At 42.9% G+C, this 20258-nt stretch overlaps 1 protein-coding gene across 2 annotated transcripts in view; it reads right to left on the bottom strand.

Annotated features, from left to right (window-relative positions):
- Positions 1-4281: 4281 nt before the first annotated feature.
- The window catches only part of SHQ1 (SHQ1, H/ACA ribonucleoprotein assembly factor), a 38584-nt gene continuing 22607 nt past the window's right edge, over positions 4282-20258 (bottom strand). For both annotated transcript variants that reach the window (XM_053954084.1, XM_053954085.1), the window contains exon 12: positions 4282-5381. In XM_053954084.1, the coding sequence (XP_053810059.1) occupies positions 4733-5381 (649 nt within the window). In that variant the 3' untranslated portion in view covers positions 4282-4732. The remainder of the gene's footprint in view (positions 5382-20258) is intronic.

Raw genomic sequence — 20258 nt, 5'->3', positions numbered from 1 at the left:
CTCTCCCCAGCACGGACCCCTGCTGCTACCCAGCGCCTCGTGCAGTTGTAATACACATAATTAGGCAAATCAATGGACAATGCAGCGTATTAGAGGAGGTGGAGTTACATCAAGGCAAAACACGGATCCCTATTTATTTACCGCAGGAAACGGGACATTTCTGCTTAATTGCCAAAAATTGCGGGCAGGAGATGAAATGTAATCACAGCCCTGGCAGGTAGGGTGCAGCCAGCAGGTCACTCACCTGGCTTGTCTGGAGCACAGCTGAGGGGAACTCGGCCTCATCTTGATATTCTGTTGATTTATACTTTAAACATCTCATTACCATTGATGGGTTACACTCCCAAATCTCTCACACATCCATAATTAGACAGAGGGATGTTTGCAGCCGCTCACGCCACCACTGACTCCAGACCAAAAGCACAACTGAAGGCTGCAAAACGCAAGCAGCAGCAGCCCCTGCCCTCGCTGGGAAGCCGAGCACACACAGCTGCTGGCTCCTGACTGAAGTGGCTGCTGAACCTTCTCCTCCTGGGGCTCCCCAGGCACAGCTTTGTTTAAGGCCAGCGCTGGCTCGGTGCTCCCTGCTCAGCAGCTTCTCTGCTCTGCTTCTTCAGCCCGTGCAGCTCCCACCCCGTGGAAAGCAGGACATGGTGAGCTCTCACCATATCCCAGTGGCGGAATGAGAAAATAAAAAATAGTATGGAGTAAAATATATTGACCTAAAGAGCGGGTGTGCTGCGGATGAGCAACCTGTGAGCAGAGGAGGGACCTCGTGGAGCAGGGCAGCACTCAGGAATGGGGGTTCTACGTGGAGAAGAGGGGTACAAGGCAAATCAGTGATGAGTGAGAGAGGCTTTTACATTTCTGGGCTCTTCAAGGAAGGTGATCTGTTTCCAGGTCTTGCACACAGCCAGTGGGTTTTATCCTGGGTTATGGATGAAGTCAGCTGTGCCCCTGCCTGAGAAAAGGATCTGTCCCAGAGAGCCACCAAAGTCTTGTTCAGGTGCTGCTGAGGCCTCACAGATGCCCTGGGCAGAGGGCTGAGAGGTGTTTAATGGAGGTGCTGATACACAGAGGAACAGAGGCCAAGCCTGCAGACACATTACATTTTTTAGGAGGTTTCTGGGATCTAATTTTGGACAGCTTTGTCAAATTTCCAGGGATTTAGAGGAGCAGTGACTGCAGCTGGTGTGGGTGAGCACCACAGCTCCCAAGGCACTGATGGCCTTGAGTCACTTGGATACTGATACACAGAAAGGTGTTTAAGAATACATCAGAAATTGCAGATTTTAGCTTCTTGCCCTTGCTCTGTACAAGTCAGTAGCAGAGAAATCTCCACTGTCAGATTTGAGCTTTACTCCTTTTTACCCTATTTCTGTGTTCCCCTTCCAGAGTCTGGTCCTTCCTCAGTTAGGCCTGGTACCTCTGTGAAACTGAGGAAAATTATTTCATTTAAGTCACTCAGCACATCAGCATTAAAGAGAGGGACTGAGCACAGAGCTCCTGGGGTCACTGGGCAGTTACATTATCACCTTCTGACCTGCTGCTTGCTAGACCTGAAACTTCTGGTCCTTTTCCATGCTTATCACTTCTCCCACAGAAATGAGCTGCTCGTGGGTCAGAGCTGTCCTTCATGGAGCTCTGCCAACATCTTAGTCCTCACCTAAGGGACAGAAATCTTGTTTTTGTCTCCAAGCATCCTCACAGTGCCACCAACTGTGCTCAGTTTCTGCTTTGTGGTGGCTTAGGATAGGAGAAAACATTTTAAAAAATGCAAACCAACATTACCAAGTGAATTTTGGATCTGATCTCAGTCAGGTCACCAAATTCAGCATTTGTCGAAGCGGGACTGTTACTTCTCCAAAATCTAAGTATATAAAAATAGTCTGATTTATGGGTACCACACTACTACAAACCCAGAGTTGTTGGATCAATGCAAAATCATGCCTCACATGTGCCCACATAGCCACGGGCTGCAGCCCACGTACCACGAAAAAGGGGAGGAACAGATCCACCACAGGCTCAGGGAACACTTGGGTGACTCAGACAACTGACACAGACACCATTTGTTTGTTTGCTGTGAAGGTATAAATATCATCCACTGCTGAAATCCTTAGGAAGGGTCTGCAAGTTCCCATGAGACACTTCCCTGGTGCTCACCCTGCAGACACCCCGGGCTTGGGGACCCTCTCTGCTCCCTGTGCCACCGCCCAAGTGCCACCACAGCGGCTCCACATTCATTTTCTTCTCCCAGCTTATCTCCCCCCGGCTTTGGAGTGCATTCTTCCTTATCTTGGAGACAAATGGCCTCCACGGAGAGCTCTAAACAGCAGAGCCATTTATCTGCCTGACATGTGTTTCCCTGTTTGTTTTCTGCAGCCTTGAGCCATCGGCTGGGCTGTGACAACGCTCAGCTGTGGCACTGCTGGAGGGTCACCCGGCCCCTCCACTCAGGGCTCTGAATCAATGCCTTGGCCATATTTATCATTTATTGCAGTAAATCAAGTCTAATCGATGCTTTCTTGTTTGGACGTGCAGCAAAGCCCTTACAAGCTTTTCACAAATCTGTTTGGAATTTTAAAAAGCCAGAGGAAAAAAGGTATTTAATCAATTCAGCTCTTCTAATTTTTGAATTGGGGAAAGAGGAAAATGTGGCACTGCTCCCATGAGAAAAAGGAATAAAAATCAAAACTCACTTCTGTTTAGCTCCTTCTGATGGTTTCCAGTATTTCACTTGTTGCTTTTAACACCTTAAAGTACTACGTGAACAAGTATGTCCCTAAGACATCTCCATCCTCTTCCAGCCAACTCCTGCATGCAAAGGCCTCCCTCCCTCCCTCCCTTCTAAATAAATGAGACTTCTTAGGAGTTCCTTTTTGTGTGTCTATTTGTTTGTTTGGGGTTTGTTTTCTTTTGGTTTTTGTTTTTGTTTTGTTTTCCCAAGCGTTGATACTTCACAGACTCAGTAAACCTCAATTTTGGCTAAACAGTATTAAAGCTCTACTTTTCTTTTAGAAGTTTCTCTGTGCATTCTTTCCAGAGAAGCAAGGCTTCCCTTTCACAGACACTGCTCATCCGGAGCACTCCACGTGTGCTGGGTAGTTGAGCCTCAGGTGAAATTCTGATCACCCCACAGGCAAAAACTTCACCCCCCACCCCTACAGAGGTCACATCAAATTGCCATCAGTCAATCCACAGCAATCAACACCCCTTATCAGCTCCACAACCAGAAAACAGAGTTTTACACAGCTTTCTCCAGCCCCTGGGCAGCTGCAGAAGTTCCTGAGCTCACCCCTGGAATTTGGGGAGAGCAGGACCATTGCTCTTTTCTTCTGAAGTGCATTTCCCCCCCCTTCTCTCAGACTTTGGCAGCTCCGGTGTGGATTTTATTGCTGGCATTTAGAAGAATAAGTGCTCCCTGCCACACGGGATGGGAAAGGTTTCTCCCCCAGGGAACAGAACACAGAGACTGATTAAGCGAGCAGCAGGTATTTAAGAACATAAAGAATATTGGCAGGTGAGGGCTGCAGCTCTCACCGAGCAGGAGCTGGTGCAGGAACAGAGCTCACCTGCTGATTTCCAGCAGGGAACAGCACTGATGAAGAGTAAGTGCTTTAGCTTAGGATTTTTATACACTTTTTAATAGAAAAAAAGGTTGAAAAGTAATCAAAACTTGCTTCTCCAGAGGAGAGAATCAGATGCTCCTGCCGAGCCACACGTGGTGATCCACGCTCCATCTTCCCAAATCCTTCTGCAGAAATCGGCCAACAAGAACGCAGATGACTGGGAGCAGCCATCTGATTTCAGTAACATAAATCAGCTAACCAACTGCATTAACCTGACTGGATTATTTGAACATTTTAAAGGATAAATAAGTTGGCCAAAGCTGTGGGCCAGACTAACAAAGCCAGGACTACCCAGGCCAGGTTTGCTCTCGGTCCTGTTCCAAGATCCACAAAGGGTGTTGTTCCTTCACTCTGGTTAACACTGCTGTGGTGGAACTGAGAGCATCTGCAGAAAACCATTCAATAACTGGGATTTCTGTTCTTTAAACAGCAACAGAAGTGTCCACACATAGAAACTGCTCAAAAACAGCACAAAAAAAAAAAGAATACATGGCAAAACTGCTGAAAGAGCTTATGAAGACCTGCAGAAATAGAAACTTCTCTCTCTTAGACATAAAAGACACAACCACTGGATCTTGTATTGATGGCATAGAAATTTCCTTTATTTTGTACAAAAATACAGAATTTGTATAATTCAAAATAATTTGCCATCACTATTTAAACTTTTAAACTTATAACCATTATTTCAAATGGTTTGCTATGAAGCATTTTAAAGTAACAGTACAATGTCATAAACAAGTTTATACAAACATAATGAGGATATTTTTCAAGTAAATCCCAACAGCTAGAGAAAATTAAAATGAGTAATTTTAATTGTATTTGATTAGGACATCATTCTATCACTGAATAAGCTTAATGAAAACCGTTTCTAGAAGTTTATTGAAATTATACATTCTCACATGAAATATTAAGACTGTTGAACTGGAAAAAAAATTAAAATTAACTGTGAGAGTATCACACAGTCCTATCAATTCTTTTCAAAGCAGTCTTGTCCTCCAACAAAAAAAGAAAAACATCTTTGTGCAGCACAGGACAGCCTTGGGACAGCTCGTTACAGAACAAGCTGTGAGCCTGTGGGTCACACTGTGCTCCTGCACAGTCCTTTAGTCTTCATCTTCATTTGTGCTGCAGAGAAAAAGCAACGGGTTTGGCCTGGGAGACACCTCCAAGAAATTTCCCTTCCCAGAAGCATCTTCTGAAAATCTGTCAGGCTCGGGTACAGGGTTTTCTTCTTGTTCCTGTGAAATGCAGCCTGCAGTAGCCAATCCTTCAGGCTGCTCTGAAAGTCTCATTGCAGACTGCATTTGCATTTCTAATTCTTCTACCAGTTTTCCAGGAGGAGTCGTAGATTGCAAGGAAACCTTTGATTTTCCATCACCGACCTGCATCGCCAAAGTGGCTGTGCCCTGCCTCAATCCATTACAGTCAATAAGTGGAGCTGTCCTCTCCTCCTGGAGTGTGCCTTGGAAAGAATTTATTTCCCCATCTTCGCTGGTCGAGGACTCCTGCTCATCTGAATCAGAGCCCTCTGTCTCAGATGATGAAGTGCTGCTGGATTCTTCAGAGTCACTCGTCTCAGACTCGGAGCAAAGCAGCTGTTGCTTGGAAACTGTGCCAGCAGCTTTTAACGCCTTCTCTTCCTCCTGTACCAGCACTGCTGCTGCTTCCAGCTCTTCCAGCTCCAGCCCCATGTGGGATTTGCTGAGCGTGGTTTTCTGCAAGGACTCACAGAGTGCAGCCAACTTTTTTGACCTTTAACAAAGAACAAGATATGTTATTGAACCTGCCAAACAGAGCTTTCCCATTCGATAACGAGAACACAAACCTTAAACGTTTCTTCCACTTGCTTGGTATGCAAACAACTTTCTTCTGCAACCCTGATTGTGAAAGTGGATGTTACAGGAGGAAAAAAAATCAGGATTCCCAATTACAATTATTTAGGGTAACTTTTCCCACAAGGTTAGACAATATCCCACTGGAAGGCTTTGAGGATACCTTCCTGAAAGATCCTGCTGCCGGATGCTTCAGCCGCGCACAGTGAGGGAAAAGAGATTTCAGAACAAACTTTTTCAGGTTTGCTGAGTTTAGCAGCACACTCTGCAGCACAGGGCTGGCTGGCTGAAGTTTATGTGCAGCAAAATCATTTTGGTTTCCTACCCTCCCAGATATATTTGTGAAATGCATATGAACCAAGAGAACGTTCTGATTAGTGATCCATGCTCCTCCTCTCCCACCATCACAGGAGATGTTCAATAACTCTGGCTGCAGCTGTACTTCACCCTTCTCTTGGAATTCAGCTGAAATGTAATTCAGCAGGAGTACCAGGACCATTTAGAGAAATGCCCCTAATAAAGCAGACACACCACACTGGCTTCAAATCCCTGGTGCAGCCCCATCCGTTTCCTCGAGAGCTGGAGGGCAGCAGGTGCTTTACCAGAAAAGGGCACTGTGGATTTATAAACAGAGACCAAAAGTAAGAGAGTGCCTCGAAATGGAGGGGGGCGAGGGCAGAGGGGAAAACGGGCATAAAAACCCAAACATACATCCTGTTGCTTGTTGTGGAGCTTTGCCTGAGACTATCAATCAGCTTTTCACCACTTCCTGCAGCAGCAGGTCTGCTATAAATCCTGCAGTAACTGACTGGGTTTCATTTCCTCTGCCAGGGCACCTGCAAGGCACGACACACTGACACTGGAGCAAGGAGCTGGGATGTAATACACGGCTCCTGCGAGGCAAAGTTAAAGTGCTTGTTCTCTCACTTGAATGATTTTAAAGATCTTTATATTCTATTTCCCAGGGGGCATAATTACTCAGTATAACATAGATGCTTCCACTTTTTTTTTATGCTCCTAAAGGAATTGCATTTTTAAATGGAAGAAGGGAAATTCAGTGCAGCTTCTTACACGTTTTACAGACAGTGCAACATTTAAATGCTTTAAAAACTTGGAATAAAACACACTAGACTTCCTTAGTTCAACCCACTGACCAGGAAACTGAAAAATAACTTTCTCAGAAGTAAAGCAACAGAAAATCATTTATATTTCTAGAATTTTCAAATCTAAAGCTAAGAATTAAATGCAACATGATCTTACCAGCCTCTAATAAAAAAAGGGCACCAAATTTTAAAAACTTATGAGAATAATGTTTTCTTTCTGGCACCTTATTTCCATTTTTTTGTCAAGGACTGACATTTTTCTTGAAAAGTTACGGGAGATTTGAGAAATTGCCAACTTAACTGGGAACAAAGCAAGCATTCTCCCTGCTCCATCAGAAAAGAGAAAGGCAACGCAGCCAAGTGATGCACTGAGAGGTTGATGGAGCCTTGCAGGTAGGTGGGAACAGAACAAGTGGCTGCAGGGAAATCTGCTTCCTGAGCACACTGATTTATACCCTGAGTCACAAGAGTTCATAGCCCTTTCAGAAAGCATTTTGCTTTGCTTTTCCAACAGCCTCTTTCCTTCCTTCTAACTGTCTGTGAGAGCTGCTCAGACCATGAAGGTTCAGTTCCTTTTCCTCTCCTGTTCCCTGCCTGTCCACAGCCTCAGGAGCTCCAGAGGCTGGGTGTGCCCTGCCACAGATCCCTGTTTTGTCCCATTTCACGTGGCTCCCTTTCATTTCACTGATGCCATGAGCAATTCACCACACACCCTCTGGCACAACATTTCCCCCCAGTTCCTACTGCATGTCTCACCCCTATTTCACTGCTGCCACGATGACAGAAAAGCAATTTTCAAAGTCCTGTTTCTCCCCACCCTTCCATTTTATCTGTCAATTTGTTTCCTAATTCCATATGTATTTTCTTTTACTTTTTCCTATTTCTGCCTCTTTTTTCTACCTTTTCGTGACTATTTCACCTGCTCCAGACTCTCAGTCCTTAGAATACTCTCCCCTCCCTTCACTATTTTCTTATAATGCAGTATATATATTAAGATACAGAAATATATCACAGAACTGCACCAAGTATTAAGGAGCTGTATGACACAATGTGCTTTTTTGGCATTAATACTTTGCTGTGTCCAGGTTACCTAATGCCAAGTGTTAAGGAAAAAATAGACAGTGATAGACTTGTTTGACTCAACACACATTATGCTGCTAAATTCAAAGTGGTCCTGCTGACAGATAAAAGAATGATCTCCCTAAAGCAATTATGTTGGTTTTTTAGCTCTTGGCCAATCAGGTATTTGCTGTCCCTGCTCACTGCAGGAGGTTGAACTAGATGACCTTTAAAGGTCCCTTCCAACCCCAAATATTCTGACTACAAAAAGTCTCATTTCAGTTTTCTCAGTAGGTCATATGTTCCCAACTTTCACTCTTCTCATGCAGTCTCTATCACAATCTACAGAGCTCAACTTTTAAATATGAGACAAACTCAAAACTGTCACCCCTTAACAATTTTATACATAAACCCAACTCTACAATCTTGTATTTAAAAAAAAACAACAAAGAACACTTGAAGAACAGGGTTGTTTCTTTTCTGCCCCTGTGCAAGAGATTAAGAGAATTACAATTAGCCATCAGTTCATCTCCTTTATGGCAATTATCTAATTTGAAGGAGAACCAAGTTTCACGAGTGCATTTCACATCAGCCTTAAGAAAAGGTGGCAGCACTCCCTGGACAAAAAAAAAACCTCGAGGCAAATAGACTAAAAATCAGCATGGAAATGCTTTCAAAGGGAGGCTGTGGGTCTCTGAGCTGATGGTTTCCCAAGGTGAATGACAAGCAAGTACTCAGGAAAACAAATATGAGACACCAGAAACAAGATCTTGTGTATGAGAGACCTGCAGTAAACAGGCCCTGCTGGTTCCAAAACCTTTCGAGTAGTGTTTGAGAGATTAGACAGCAAATACTTTAATTTTTCAAGTATGATTAATGGAATCCATGATTACTTTAAGACATGCTCATTCAGTATGCACATTTGTGGTAATGATATCTTATTATTATGGTAATAGTGTTCTTACATAAACATGCATAATAGGTTTTAAAGGTGCTACACATGATAATTATTAGTTATCACAGTGTCAGTTGCTTAAGGAAAATGTTTAATTACAGGTTAAACTGATCAGATGCATGTTTTGTTTAATGCATAGCTTTGAGGAACAGATAAGAGAAGCATCTCGGGGCTTGTCCATGTAGTCTGGAATTCAAATTCCAAGCCAGAACTACAGTAATCCTTGTCTAGGCACAGGAGAGTTTCTTCAGGTGCTAGAAGAAGAAAAAAAAAATCTTCTTCTACAGATCTTAGATTATAAAGGAGTGAAAATGGGCTGAAAAGAACAAAGAATCAAAGGAGATTTAGCAAATAAAGGGAGATGGATAAAACTCTTGAGAAAAATAAAAAGAGGATTATGGCAACAGGAAAGGGAGATCATTAGAGGCTTACAGCAAAGGCCACCTGTGGCAGCATGAAGAGAAGAGATGGCGATGGCACTGACTGCAGGACTGGGACACCAGTGACAAGCAGGGTGGGAGCAGAGCAGGACACAACTCCAGGTAAAGCCAAACTCCTACAAGCTCCAGTTCTGCTTTCTGTTCCAGGGAGTACAGAGAGCACAGGATCTGAAAAGTCAAGATAGCTGCTATCTCCAGAACATAGAGCTATGAGGAAGAAGTCTGCAGAGAGACATCAGGGATTTGATTGTTTCCAAGGAAGATTTCACATAAGCTGGGAGACAAAAATCAACCCTGTCACTGACAGTAAAAAACAAATGCAGGGCTTGGGGGGGAGTACATCCAGCCACAAAATCCTCTCATTTTTCCCAAATGATGAAGATAAAAAGAATTATGCTTCTGTATACCGTGTCCATCAGTCAGCACTACGTAAGGAAAAAGGTTCAAAGAGTGTTAATAGCTCAGACTGTCCCATCTGCCTGGTACTTCCCTTACATGCAGTACTCTTGTTTTAGCAGCTATGTTAAAAAGACCAAACAACTCAAAGAGAACTTGAAAATATAAAAATCAGCAGTCTGCTCCTCATTCTGAATGATGGTGGTACTGCATACACAATCACAGCAGAGGAATTACCTAAAACACTCTGCAGATGATTTGCAAACATGGGAGTGAATGTCACTGCCCAGAGCAGGATCCTCTGGATCCCTGCAAGTGTCCAAGGCCAGGCTGGACAGGGCTTGGAGCAGCCTGGGACAGTGGAAGGTGTCCCTGGTTGAAACTGGTTGATCTTTGAGGTCTCTTCCAACCCAAACCATTCCATGGTTCTATGAAAGATTCACACTGGCAGCCCAGCCTCCCAAAGCTGCAAGCAGTAACACCCTGCTGGGGAATGGAAAGTGACTTTTCCTGCAGAGGCACAAGCTCCAGCTTGCTTTTGTTTTTGTAAACAATAGAAGGATTATTTCTACTGGCTCATCAATTTGGCTTTGCATTCACAGATGCACACAAACATCCCCTGTTCTGAAGTACTCAGTGTAAACAAGGTGTAAAACATGGCACAACCCAGCAGAGTCTCCCTGCTATCTCCCCTGGCCAAGTGACAGCTCAGAGCTGCCAGGGCACATCAAGGTTCTCCTGGCCCAGCACAGCAGCAAAGGAACCAAGCACAGGACCCTCAGTGTCACAAACACTGACAGCAGCTCTGCTGGCCAGCCTGGTGTTTGAGACCAAACTGATCTTGGAATTAACGAAAAGTGATGCTCACATGTGGTTAGGGCCCACTCAGTGTTCCAGTGGGAATCAGTGCTCCACGCTGGCAGGGCTGACAAGCCCTGTTTTAGAGTGTAAAGCACTTTACATTAATTATCTTTAAGCCTTGCAGGCAAGATAAACAAGTCTCAGAGGCAGCAGAGCCGTCAAGCACAGACGTGCCTTGGCCTTCGGAGCGCGCGGCTGCAGCGCAACGAGCGCGGCTGTGTCCGGCCCTGCAGCTCCTCGGGATGCACTCAAACATCCAAACACAAACCTGCTGTGCCACTCTGCAGGGCTGACACACACAGAAAGGGCTGTTATTTAACTTATCTCCACTCAGCAGGAGCTCGGGACACACAGGATCCATCTCATAGTAAAGCTGCTGCATTAAGCAAAAGGCTTCCTGCCTGCTGCATCACAAGAGCCTTAATTTTCTATCTTTAACATACAAGGAGTTACTAAGTTTAAAGAGAAAGCATCAGGCTATATTTACACTACCTTTCTCCACAAGGCCTGGCAAAACTCAGGAGAGAAAGTTTCACAGACAGCCTCTTTCTTTGATAAAACACCAAGCAATACAACCAGACCAGTATCCCCACTTTAAATGTGTTCTAAATTACATACCTGCCAGCACTGCTTACAATTTCCCACAATTATTCATTTAGCCAGAGGCACTGCAAGTATTAAGACAATTCTAGAGTTAATATTATCTCAGACATCACCAGATATTATCCCAGAGTCTCAGCAGTTCAGATACAGAGAGTGTGCAAATTTACTATCTGCGAGACATTGAAATGTCAGTTAAACTATAAGGAATAATGAAATTTCCTGCCTTGCCACCAAGACTGGTTGAGGACAGGCTGCAGTAGCACATCACTGGTGTTTCTGCAGTGTCTGTCACTAGTGAACAAAAGGGCACCTGCAAAGGGACAGGCTCTCCACACCCTTCAGATGGTCTCATTCTCCCCCTGCTCACTGTGGCTCTTGCAGGATTCCATCCATCACTGTCTTCCAGCCCAAGCCTTATCTGCCCAGACATCAGGGGTATGAAGAGACATTGTTCAACATCCAGTCTCCTGATAATGCCAGATGAGCTCCCCATGGAACTCTTGTCAGGATCCTGATGGAAATTCATATCCCTATGGCAGTAAGTCTGCAGCTCAAGCTCTCTCAAAGCAGAAGGCTCAACAAGTTACAGCCAAACACAGAAGCTGAAGATAAGAAAGTGAGCTCATACAAGAATGACACAGCTGGCAAAGCACCCAAATAGTCCATCAAGAAGAAAACTAATTGTTCTTTGCTCTAAAATTCAGATGCAGCTTCTATCTAGTCCCAAACAGCTACTGGAGAAACCAAACTGGTGATCTTTGGGGAAAGCTTGAAGCTGGTGACTGGGATCACCCTGGTCACTGATCAGCATATTCTGAGAGCCAGGGGTGGAGGATTAAGCAAAGCACATTCAAAAAATGGCTGTAACAGAACTTAAATTTCAGGAGTTTAGCCCCAAAGTAGCACAATTCCTTCAGAAAGGCAACTAACAGTGAGAAAAATCCCTCCACACCTGATGTGTGCTTTCAGGCAGCTTGAAAGAAAAAAATAAGAGATTGAATTCTTATGATACAGAATTGACAGACAATTTGATTTTAATAAAATATTCAAGACATGAAAGAGTCTAGGTTTGATCAGCCCTGACTGGTAAGACACAGGAGCAATAATGATGATGGCATTGAATACTAAAGCAGAATTCATTAATGCAGAAACAGCTCGAGTCAACAGGCACAAAATTGCATAAATGGTCCAACAATGAGGTTAGATCACAAAACCCCTCCAGTTCAGGAAAAGAACCTTTATAAATGGACATTTAGGTGCAGTAATAAGAAACTCATCACACTAAAGGCACCATCCATTTGCCCCAAACCACTCTTTAAAAAGTCATGGGTTACAAAAGAACTTGAGCCTCAGAATCTGCCCAGAGACAAGAGACTAAGGCTCAATTACACCTTTTAGAGTGTGTTTTATAGCATCTCACATATTTCATCATTTATTATTTCACTTTCAAGGTTATTTATAATGAGTGCTTCAATTATACACTAGTCAGTGACCTCCAATCATAGTGAAATAGCTTTGAAAAAGCAAGTTCAGGATCAGGGAACAAAAATACTCCAAAGGAAGTTCTGAAGGAAATTCAGAGCAGAAAATAATCTTGGTAAGTATTAATAATGCCACCCACTTTGCCTGCCATGCACACTGCTGTATTACAGACCATGACAACAACTAACTTCACAGTTTTTACTGCTGAAGTACCTTACTACAGACTTTTACCCCAATTCCCCACAAGTCTGGGCCATGTAAGCACAGATTTTATTTCATCCACATGTGGGAACACAACTATTCCTTTCAGGCTAAAACTTAAAGCACAATACTACCATGAAGTTTAATGCATGAACTGCAAAATACACACAGCACCTGAACCCTTCCATGGCAGCAAAAGGCCCTCACTCAGAAGAGCACAGAAAATCTTTTATAGTCATCAGAAAGATGAATAAGTAACATCTACTGAATTTCTTTCCAGCCTTTATTAGCTGGTTAGCTCATCATAAGTTACCTGGCTTAGGAGATCTGAAAAAAATCACAGAAGAGATAAAAACAAACAGAACCATCCAACAGTTTTGTGTGCTCAGTTTATTATACACTTTTATAGTAAGAGGGAGAAGCCATAAATAACTCCATTAAAATCTCATTAGCTCTGATCAATGAGTACAAAAGATAATGGAAGAATGTTAGTACAGGAAAAACAGGATCATTTTCTTCAGAACTTAGGTAAAAATTGACCTAAACTTTAACTAATCTTCTACCTTATCTGCAAGGAAAGACAGATGAGTGTAAACACAACAGCAAAAACACAACATTTGTTCACAGGAATTAGTCCTGGATTAATCACTGTTTTCATAGGAAAGAAACAAACCACCTCCCCAACACATCAAAGACTACTTGATTTCTAAACTTCAAGTCAGTACTCAAAAAAATAAATGCTTAGTCTGTGCAAGATCTTTTAGGCAACTGCAGGTAGGAATTCTTGCTTTCTGTCTCTCAAGATGATGGACTCTGATTTTTAGCCTAAATAACCCAGCTTTACACAGTTACACTGTCCATGTCCATACTGACTGTTAATAATTTCCTCTCTAACAGCCCCTGGAAACAGCAGGCAATGTTATCAAATTTAAGAGCAACTAAAATTTAAAGATCTTTGAATTTGTATGTATTTCATGAAAATAAGCAGAGGGATGAATAATGAGCCTCCTGGGACAAGGCTGGCAGGACACAGCTATTGTAGGAGGTCAAGGCAGGCACCCACCAGCCAGCTGATCCATGCTAATTCCAGATGTGGATACACCTCGTTCCCGGTGAGCTGTCACAGGATGTGGGGAAGGACAAGAGCACAAGGCTTGGGTTGGGAAGTTTATAAAGTCTTTTTTTCTCCTTTCCTTATAGATACCAGACAAAGAGACTGGAAAAGCATTCCCTGCACAGTAAATCTTCACTGCAAACATGAAAACCACATTGAAAAATCAGTGCTGGGTTCAAAAAAGTCTGGAAAATGCATCTCCCTGTGAGCAGCATGTCCCCACTTCAAATGGAGAGGAGCAGAAAAGCAGAAATGCAGCACCAGGAGATTACTCTGGGCATGAGAAACCCCCCCTTCTGTGCAGGTGACAAAACACAGCCCTGCCCCATAAACAACGGCTGATGGGGAGAATCCAGCAGGCTTAAGGGGAACATAAAATGCTTTAATCTTGGAATTCTGGCTTTCAAAGGGCATTACATGGATTCTGAAACCAAGAGAGTGATGTACTTACAGTGCAATCCAACTGGCAGTCTTGTAAACATGAACTGCTATCTACATAGCTTAAAGTATTACAGTTTGTTAACCATAAATCAAATAGAAAACACAGCACCAGCGTTTCAATTTAAGTGACTTCTTTTATGTTAATAAGTCTGAATGTTTCAAGTGACTTTCCCCCCCTTATTTATTCTGGAATTCCACAGTGCTTCTTTCATAATGAATCTAAATACTGCATGAGCTGAACTTCACATTTATAAATATTTTAAAAAAAGATGAAGCTTTCCAATATAACATCTTACTTTCATTACTTGGTCTTTTTGATAAGTTGAAACCAAACAGATCGTGGATTATAAAAGAAATCAAGTACAGCTTACTTATGTAGATGATATTATGAAAATATTCGTAAGAGAAAACAGACTTAGAATTAATATTGGACTATAAAAAGAAACTGAAGAGTATTTATATGTTTTAAGGATAGTTTAACGGAGCTCTGTTGCCAAAACAGCTCCAGTGAGTTGCAGCCAGTCCAAACATCTAATAATGGCACAGCTTCCAAAGTCATATATGATAAACACAAATAATGAAAGATGAATAGATAACCCACCACAAAACAGATGCAGAAAGATTTTATAAAACAATAGTAATATTGGCTGTGTTACAAAAATGGAACACTGAACTGTTCTGTATTAGCCCCATTTCCCTCAAGTTTCTTTGCTGCCATTACCTAGAATTTGGTCTTCACCATCACTGCTGGTGATCTAGGAGAAAACTCTTCTCATGCTGCCCAATCAGACAATTTGTGTTACAGTATGGGAATGAAAGGTACTCACACAGCAGGGCAGAAAATGTGAATTTTAGTCTCAGGATAATGCTAGCAAAGTCCTGTATTACAAAAATAACAACAATGGCAGGGAACAGGCTTAAAGGCACAATTACAGATATTTCTCCAACATGATCCTACCCCTTCACATTGGAATTTATCCACCAAACAACACAGTGGGGCTGATCAGAGTTTAACTCTTCCACTGCTCCATCGCTGCAACTGACACCTGGAACACCTGAAGGGAAAACTCCACCTGCAGCCCCCTCACTCTCAGTCCATTCTCAACTCACAGGCTGAACAGGAAAAGACACCAAACCCGAGCACCTTGCAAACTCCTGGCAGGAAAGCAGACTTTTGCAAGGGCATGGAGTGAACAGCCTGCTCCCAGCTCCTCCCACACCCCCTGTTGTGCTGGGGCACCTGCTCCCAGCTGCTCTGGGGCACCACTGAACAAGGGGATGGTTTGAAACTGCAGCAGAGCCCAGTTAGGTTAGATACAAAAACAGTTTTTAACAATGAGGGTGATAAAACACTGGAAAAGGCTGCCCAGAGAAGCTGTGTCTGCCCTATCCCTGGAAATATTCAAGGCCAGGTTGGACAGGGCTTGGAACAACCTGACCAAGTTGAAGATGTCCCAGCTCGCAGCAGGAGGGTTGGGCTGGATGCCTGTCACTGTCCCTCCCAACCCAAACTGCACCATGATCATGCCTCATAGAAATAATGATTATTCTTAAGCCAGCAGCTGAGCAGGTTGGAGACAAAGCAGGAAGATGTTCCCAGCCTGGAGCTCAGCTTCCCCCTTGGACCAGAGCTGCTCATTCCACCTGCTCAGAAAGGCAACGACTGCACGAGCTCATCCTTCCCCCCATCAAACCAGAAAAGCACTCAGCTGAGCTGTGCTGCCTGAACAGACACGACACAGATCACTGACCCTTCTGCAGGCACACAGGAGCTGCCTCCCAACAACTTTGGAAAATCAAAGCAGTAGCCTGAGGGGGGGAAAAAAAAATGGCTTTCTTCTTTGCCTTCTCTGCCCACAGCAAGGTGCATTCAGACACAGCCTGAAGGAATCTGAGCTATAGAAAAGTGATGGAATAAATAGGAAAAAACAGAGGGCAGGAGAGCAAAAACATCAAAGGAAACTGCAGCTAGCAGCTGGAAGGAGAGATTAAATCCCTTGTTAAAAATCCATGTTTTTCAGGGCTTGCTAAAACATACATGAGGGGGAATTTCTGGTATTATACACACCTGTCTATCACCTTTCTGAGCCCTCAGGGCAGTGTTTTGCCTTAGGGCTCTTAGGTCAGTGTACTGTGTTAGTTGGGTATTGTTATTTACAAGTGCTCTGTGTGCACCTCCTGCTTTACAGACACTTGAAGTGACAGCTCAGGCCTTAAACAGAATTCAGGACAAACAAACAGAAATTGTATTAAAAACATGCATTAAAACACTGAAAGAGACACACAGGATGGGCCTGCAAATTATTATTCACTCTTCTTAAATCCAAGAACTGTGATCTAAGGTGGAAGAGCAGATGACTTGGGATGAAAATAAATAAATGTGGAGGTTCTACTCTGATGAACTGGTAAAGTCTTGTCGAAGTTTTAAGGAAAATGATAGCATTTCCTGTTTTAGTAGCATAATAAATTGCTCAGAATCTCCAACACATTCTGCATCAGACCCAGAACTCAGGTTTGAGCCTAAAAGTGTTTATCTGAGCTGTGCATTTTTGATAGAAACAAGAAAGACTGTACAGAATTACCCAACAACACAGGAAGAATGAGTCAACTCAATTACTTTTCACTAGGAAAATGTGAAAATTTATTGCTGTCTGAATTTTTCCTGTTCAAATAGACTGTGTGATTTATTTTTTATTTAATGCAACTCAGTGGCTAAAACCTGAAATATCTGTCCCATCACACTTGTAGACAAGTCCTAATCAACCTTTAATTTTCTTACCAATGCTCTCCTGAGTTTGATGTCTTAACATAGGTCACTCAGACATCTACATTCATGAAGTATTTTGCCCCCTAATCCTCTCCATTTTTCAACATCTTTTTGAACAAGCACTAGAATTAGTGTTTTAACACTGTCTTACAAATGATGCATTTTAAGGTCATGCCACTTCCTTCTTGTAAATGATACTACTCTGCTTCTTCAGCTGAAGTGCACTCACCCTCTCACCTGCTCAGGTTCAAACTGTTCTCAAGCATGACCCAACCTATTTTTCTGAAGCTGTTGCCCTCAGCTGTCTTTTATTCTCCAATCCATAACTGTGCTCTGCAAGCTTTTACTGAGTGTGTCATTTTAGCCTCACTTGTATTAAAATGCACATTGTTCAAATAAACACTTATGGCCACTCTGGGGCAGCCTGGGCATTGCATTTTATACCTTTAAATAAAAAAATAACATTTAATGCCACCAAAAAAAAAATACTAACAGGACACATTATGTATTTTCTTACAGATTTTTAAATATGCATTAAATTAATCTCAAAGACCATCTGAAGCAGCCACTCTCATTATTGGCAAGAGCAGCTGGGACAGCTCAAAGTTAATTCAGCACTCCAGGCCACCAAGGAAGCAAATGGGAAGCAAACCCAGCACAGCACGAGGACTCCAAGGAGGCAGCAAACAGTGCTGCACACTGAACTGCCTGCCAGCAGCAGCAATGCCAGCTTGTAAAACCTGCTAAGAAGGAATTACAATAATTGGGGATTGTAGTCCTGAGCTCCAGTAATTGGGGATTGTAGTCCTGAGCTCCTGCAGCAAGTCCTCACAGGACAGTCAGGGTGCAGCCCCAGCTGCCTCACCGTGTTCCAGGTGTGACCACGAGCAGCACCAAGCTTTTGGGGTTTGTCCTTGTACCTGCATGGCTCTCAACAAAGCAGAACAGCAAAGGAAAGAACAGCCATCAAACTAAAAACCTTCAAAATATGAGGGTTTTTGTTTTGCAGGGAGTCGGGGAAGAGAATTATGTGGCTTCAGTGCATCCCACAATGCACATAGCATTAAAAAGCTATAGTCAAAAATATAATCCTCTCACTACAAAACAGATCAAAACAGATCAAGTTAAGGGGTTTTGTGATGGGGTTGTTACACTACCTGATAAGAACACAACTGGCTACAGCAGAACATAAGCTAAAAACACATGCTAATGGCAAAGCTGCTTTCAAAGCAGCACCATGAAAGCCATTTGGCTTTTCTCTGCACCACATACTCTGCAAACTGGAGTCTTTATCAAACCTGAAACTACTGCAGCCTCCACTCAGACATTTACATTCATGAAGTATTTTGCCCCCTAATCCTCTCCATTTTTCAACATCTTTTTGAACAAGCACTAGAATTAGTGTTTTAACACTGTCTTACAAAAAATCTAAGACATGGTTTTGCTGACACAATTGCTGACATGGGCAGCAATGAAGGTGAAGCCAAACCCAAAGCCAGCCAGAGCAGGGAACAGCTGCCCATGACCCTGTAACACAACACCACGAGGGGCATTTTCCCTCACTCCTCAACTGGATGAAGTGCTTTAAACGTGCTGTACAAATCAGATTAATCCCACAGAGCCAAGAGGCAGGATTTTCATCCAGAATATATTACTGCTTATGTCTTTGTTCTTTGGAATCACGGCTGCTGGATCCAGGAGGTTAACAGCTGAAAATTAGCATACTCCTCTAACATTTGAGAATGCTTTAAAGCACCAGTTCATTCTTATTATGTGTTAACACATTCCCTCTTCCCCCCATCACAAATCAAAAATTTGATAACATTAACATTAGCAGTGCACCATTTGAAAACCTTTTAGGACAGTTTTGTTCCTGAATTCTCCTATTTGAACTCAGTATTTTCACAGCAGAGGTACTGAGACTACAAGAAAAAACTCCATTCACTCCTCATTTAGTGGGATAGTCCTGAGTTTCAAAGGTTTACAATTAAACCCTTCCTAGGAACGTGGAAGAGCCATAAAGGTGAAATAGGACTTCATGAGTGCAGGCAGGTTTAGATGGGATATTGGGAAGAAATTGTTCCCTGTGAGGCTGGGCAGGCCCTGGCACAGGTGCCCAGAGCAGCTGGGGCTGCCCCTGGATCCCTGGAAGTGCCCAAGGCCAGGTTGAACGGGGCTTGGAACAACCTGGGATAGTGGAAGATGTCCCTGCCATGGCAGGGGGTGGAATAGAATCACCTTTAAGGTCCCCTCCAGCCCAAACCATTCTATTAATCTATGAATATCAACCCTACAAGCAGCAACACAGCAAATATCAAAAGACTTTTAAAAGGCTGGCTTGTATCTTTTCAACTGTTTTGGGTTTTTCAAAACCTCAAAGCACTAAAGAAAACAAAAATGCCACGAAGAAACAGCTGCAAAAGTGGCACAATTAAGATCTTTTCTGCAGACTTTGAAATGTTTCTCAAAGTTTTCCAGATTTTAGCAAATAATAACCAAATCAAATTTCTTCAGTCTGCAGATAAATGATCCATTTCACAAATTATTTTAACACACCATCAGAATTTATGTTAAAATTCTATTTACACTCATAAAAGATCACGTTTGATTACAGAAGCTTGAAGATGTTTACACGTTACAAAGTATTTTCCCAAATCTAGCAAAAGCCTGAGGTAAAACCAATGCAATGGACTGAAACTACAATACTTAAAGCTGAGATCTTTACTCCCTTGTGCACTTTAGGATCTGATGTGACACAGGCAGTAAAAATCCTGTATCTCACAAATCTATTTTTCTTTCCTCAGAGTCCTGGACTCCTTCATGCCTTAGCAGCATCAGGCCTTAACACTTCAGGGCAACATTACATTGTATTGATTAAACAAGGGATTCAGAAAACCTGGGGAAAAGAAAAGGGGGCCTGAGCAATCACAGTCGATCTCATCACCTCCGTGACATGCTGTGAATGTAATTAATCCTACATTTATTTAGGAGAAATTCACATCCTACACATCAAGCAGCAACTCCCTGCTGGCTTCAGACTGGGTAATTACAGTGTAACAAGGACAAGGCTTCCATTGTAAGGAAGAGATGAAAAGGAAAACAGACCGATGAGGCCAACCCACCTTTCAGGGGCTGTCTCACCTGCAAACCAGGAGAAGCAAATATGACACACTCAGGAAAATCTGATTTTAAATTAGTACCAATGGAGACAACAGCTTCTACAGAGACTGTATAAATGCCACCAGGAATCCTGGTTCTCACTTTAAATCAAGGAGTTCATGCTCAAACTGGCATGTTACACCTACAGTCACCAAAATTAGCACCATCACATTTGTCTCAGGGTGCAGAGCACGTATTTGTGTGAAGGATAACAAA

Source organism: Vidua chalybeata, chromosome 12, assembly GCF_026979565.1.
Source record: "Vidua chalybeata isolate OUT-0048 chromosome 12, bVidCha1 merged haplotype, whole genome shotgun sequence".
NCBI classification, from domain to species: domain Eukaryota; kingdom Metazoa; phylum Chordata; class Aves; order Passeriformes; family Viduidae; genus Vidua; species Vidua chalybeata.
Note: the sequence above shows the minus strand (reverse complement) of the source record. Positions and strands in the feature narration are given on the sequence as shown.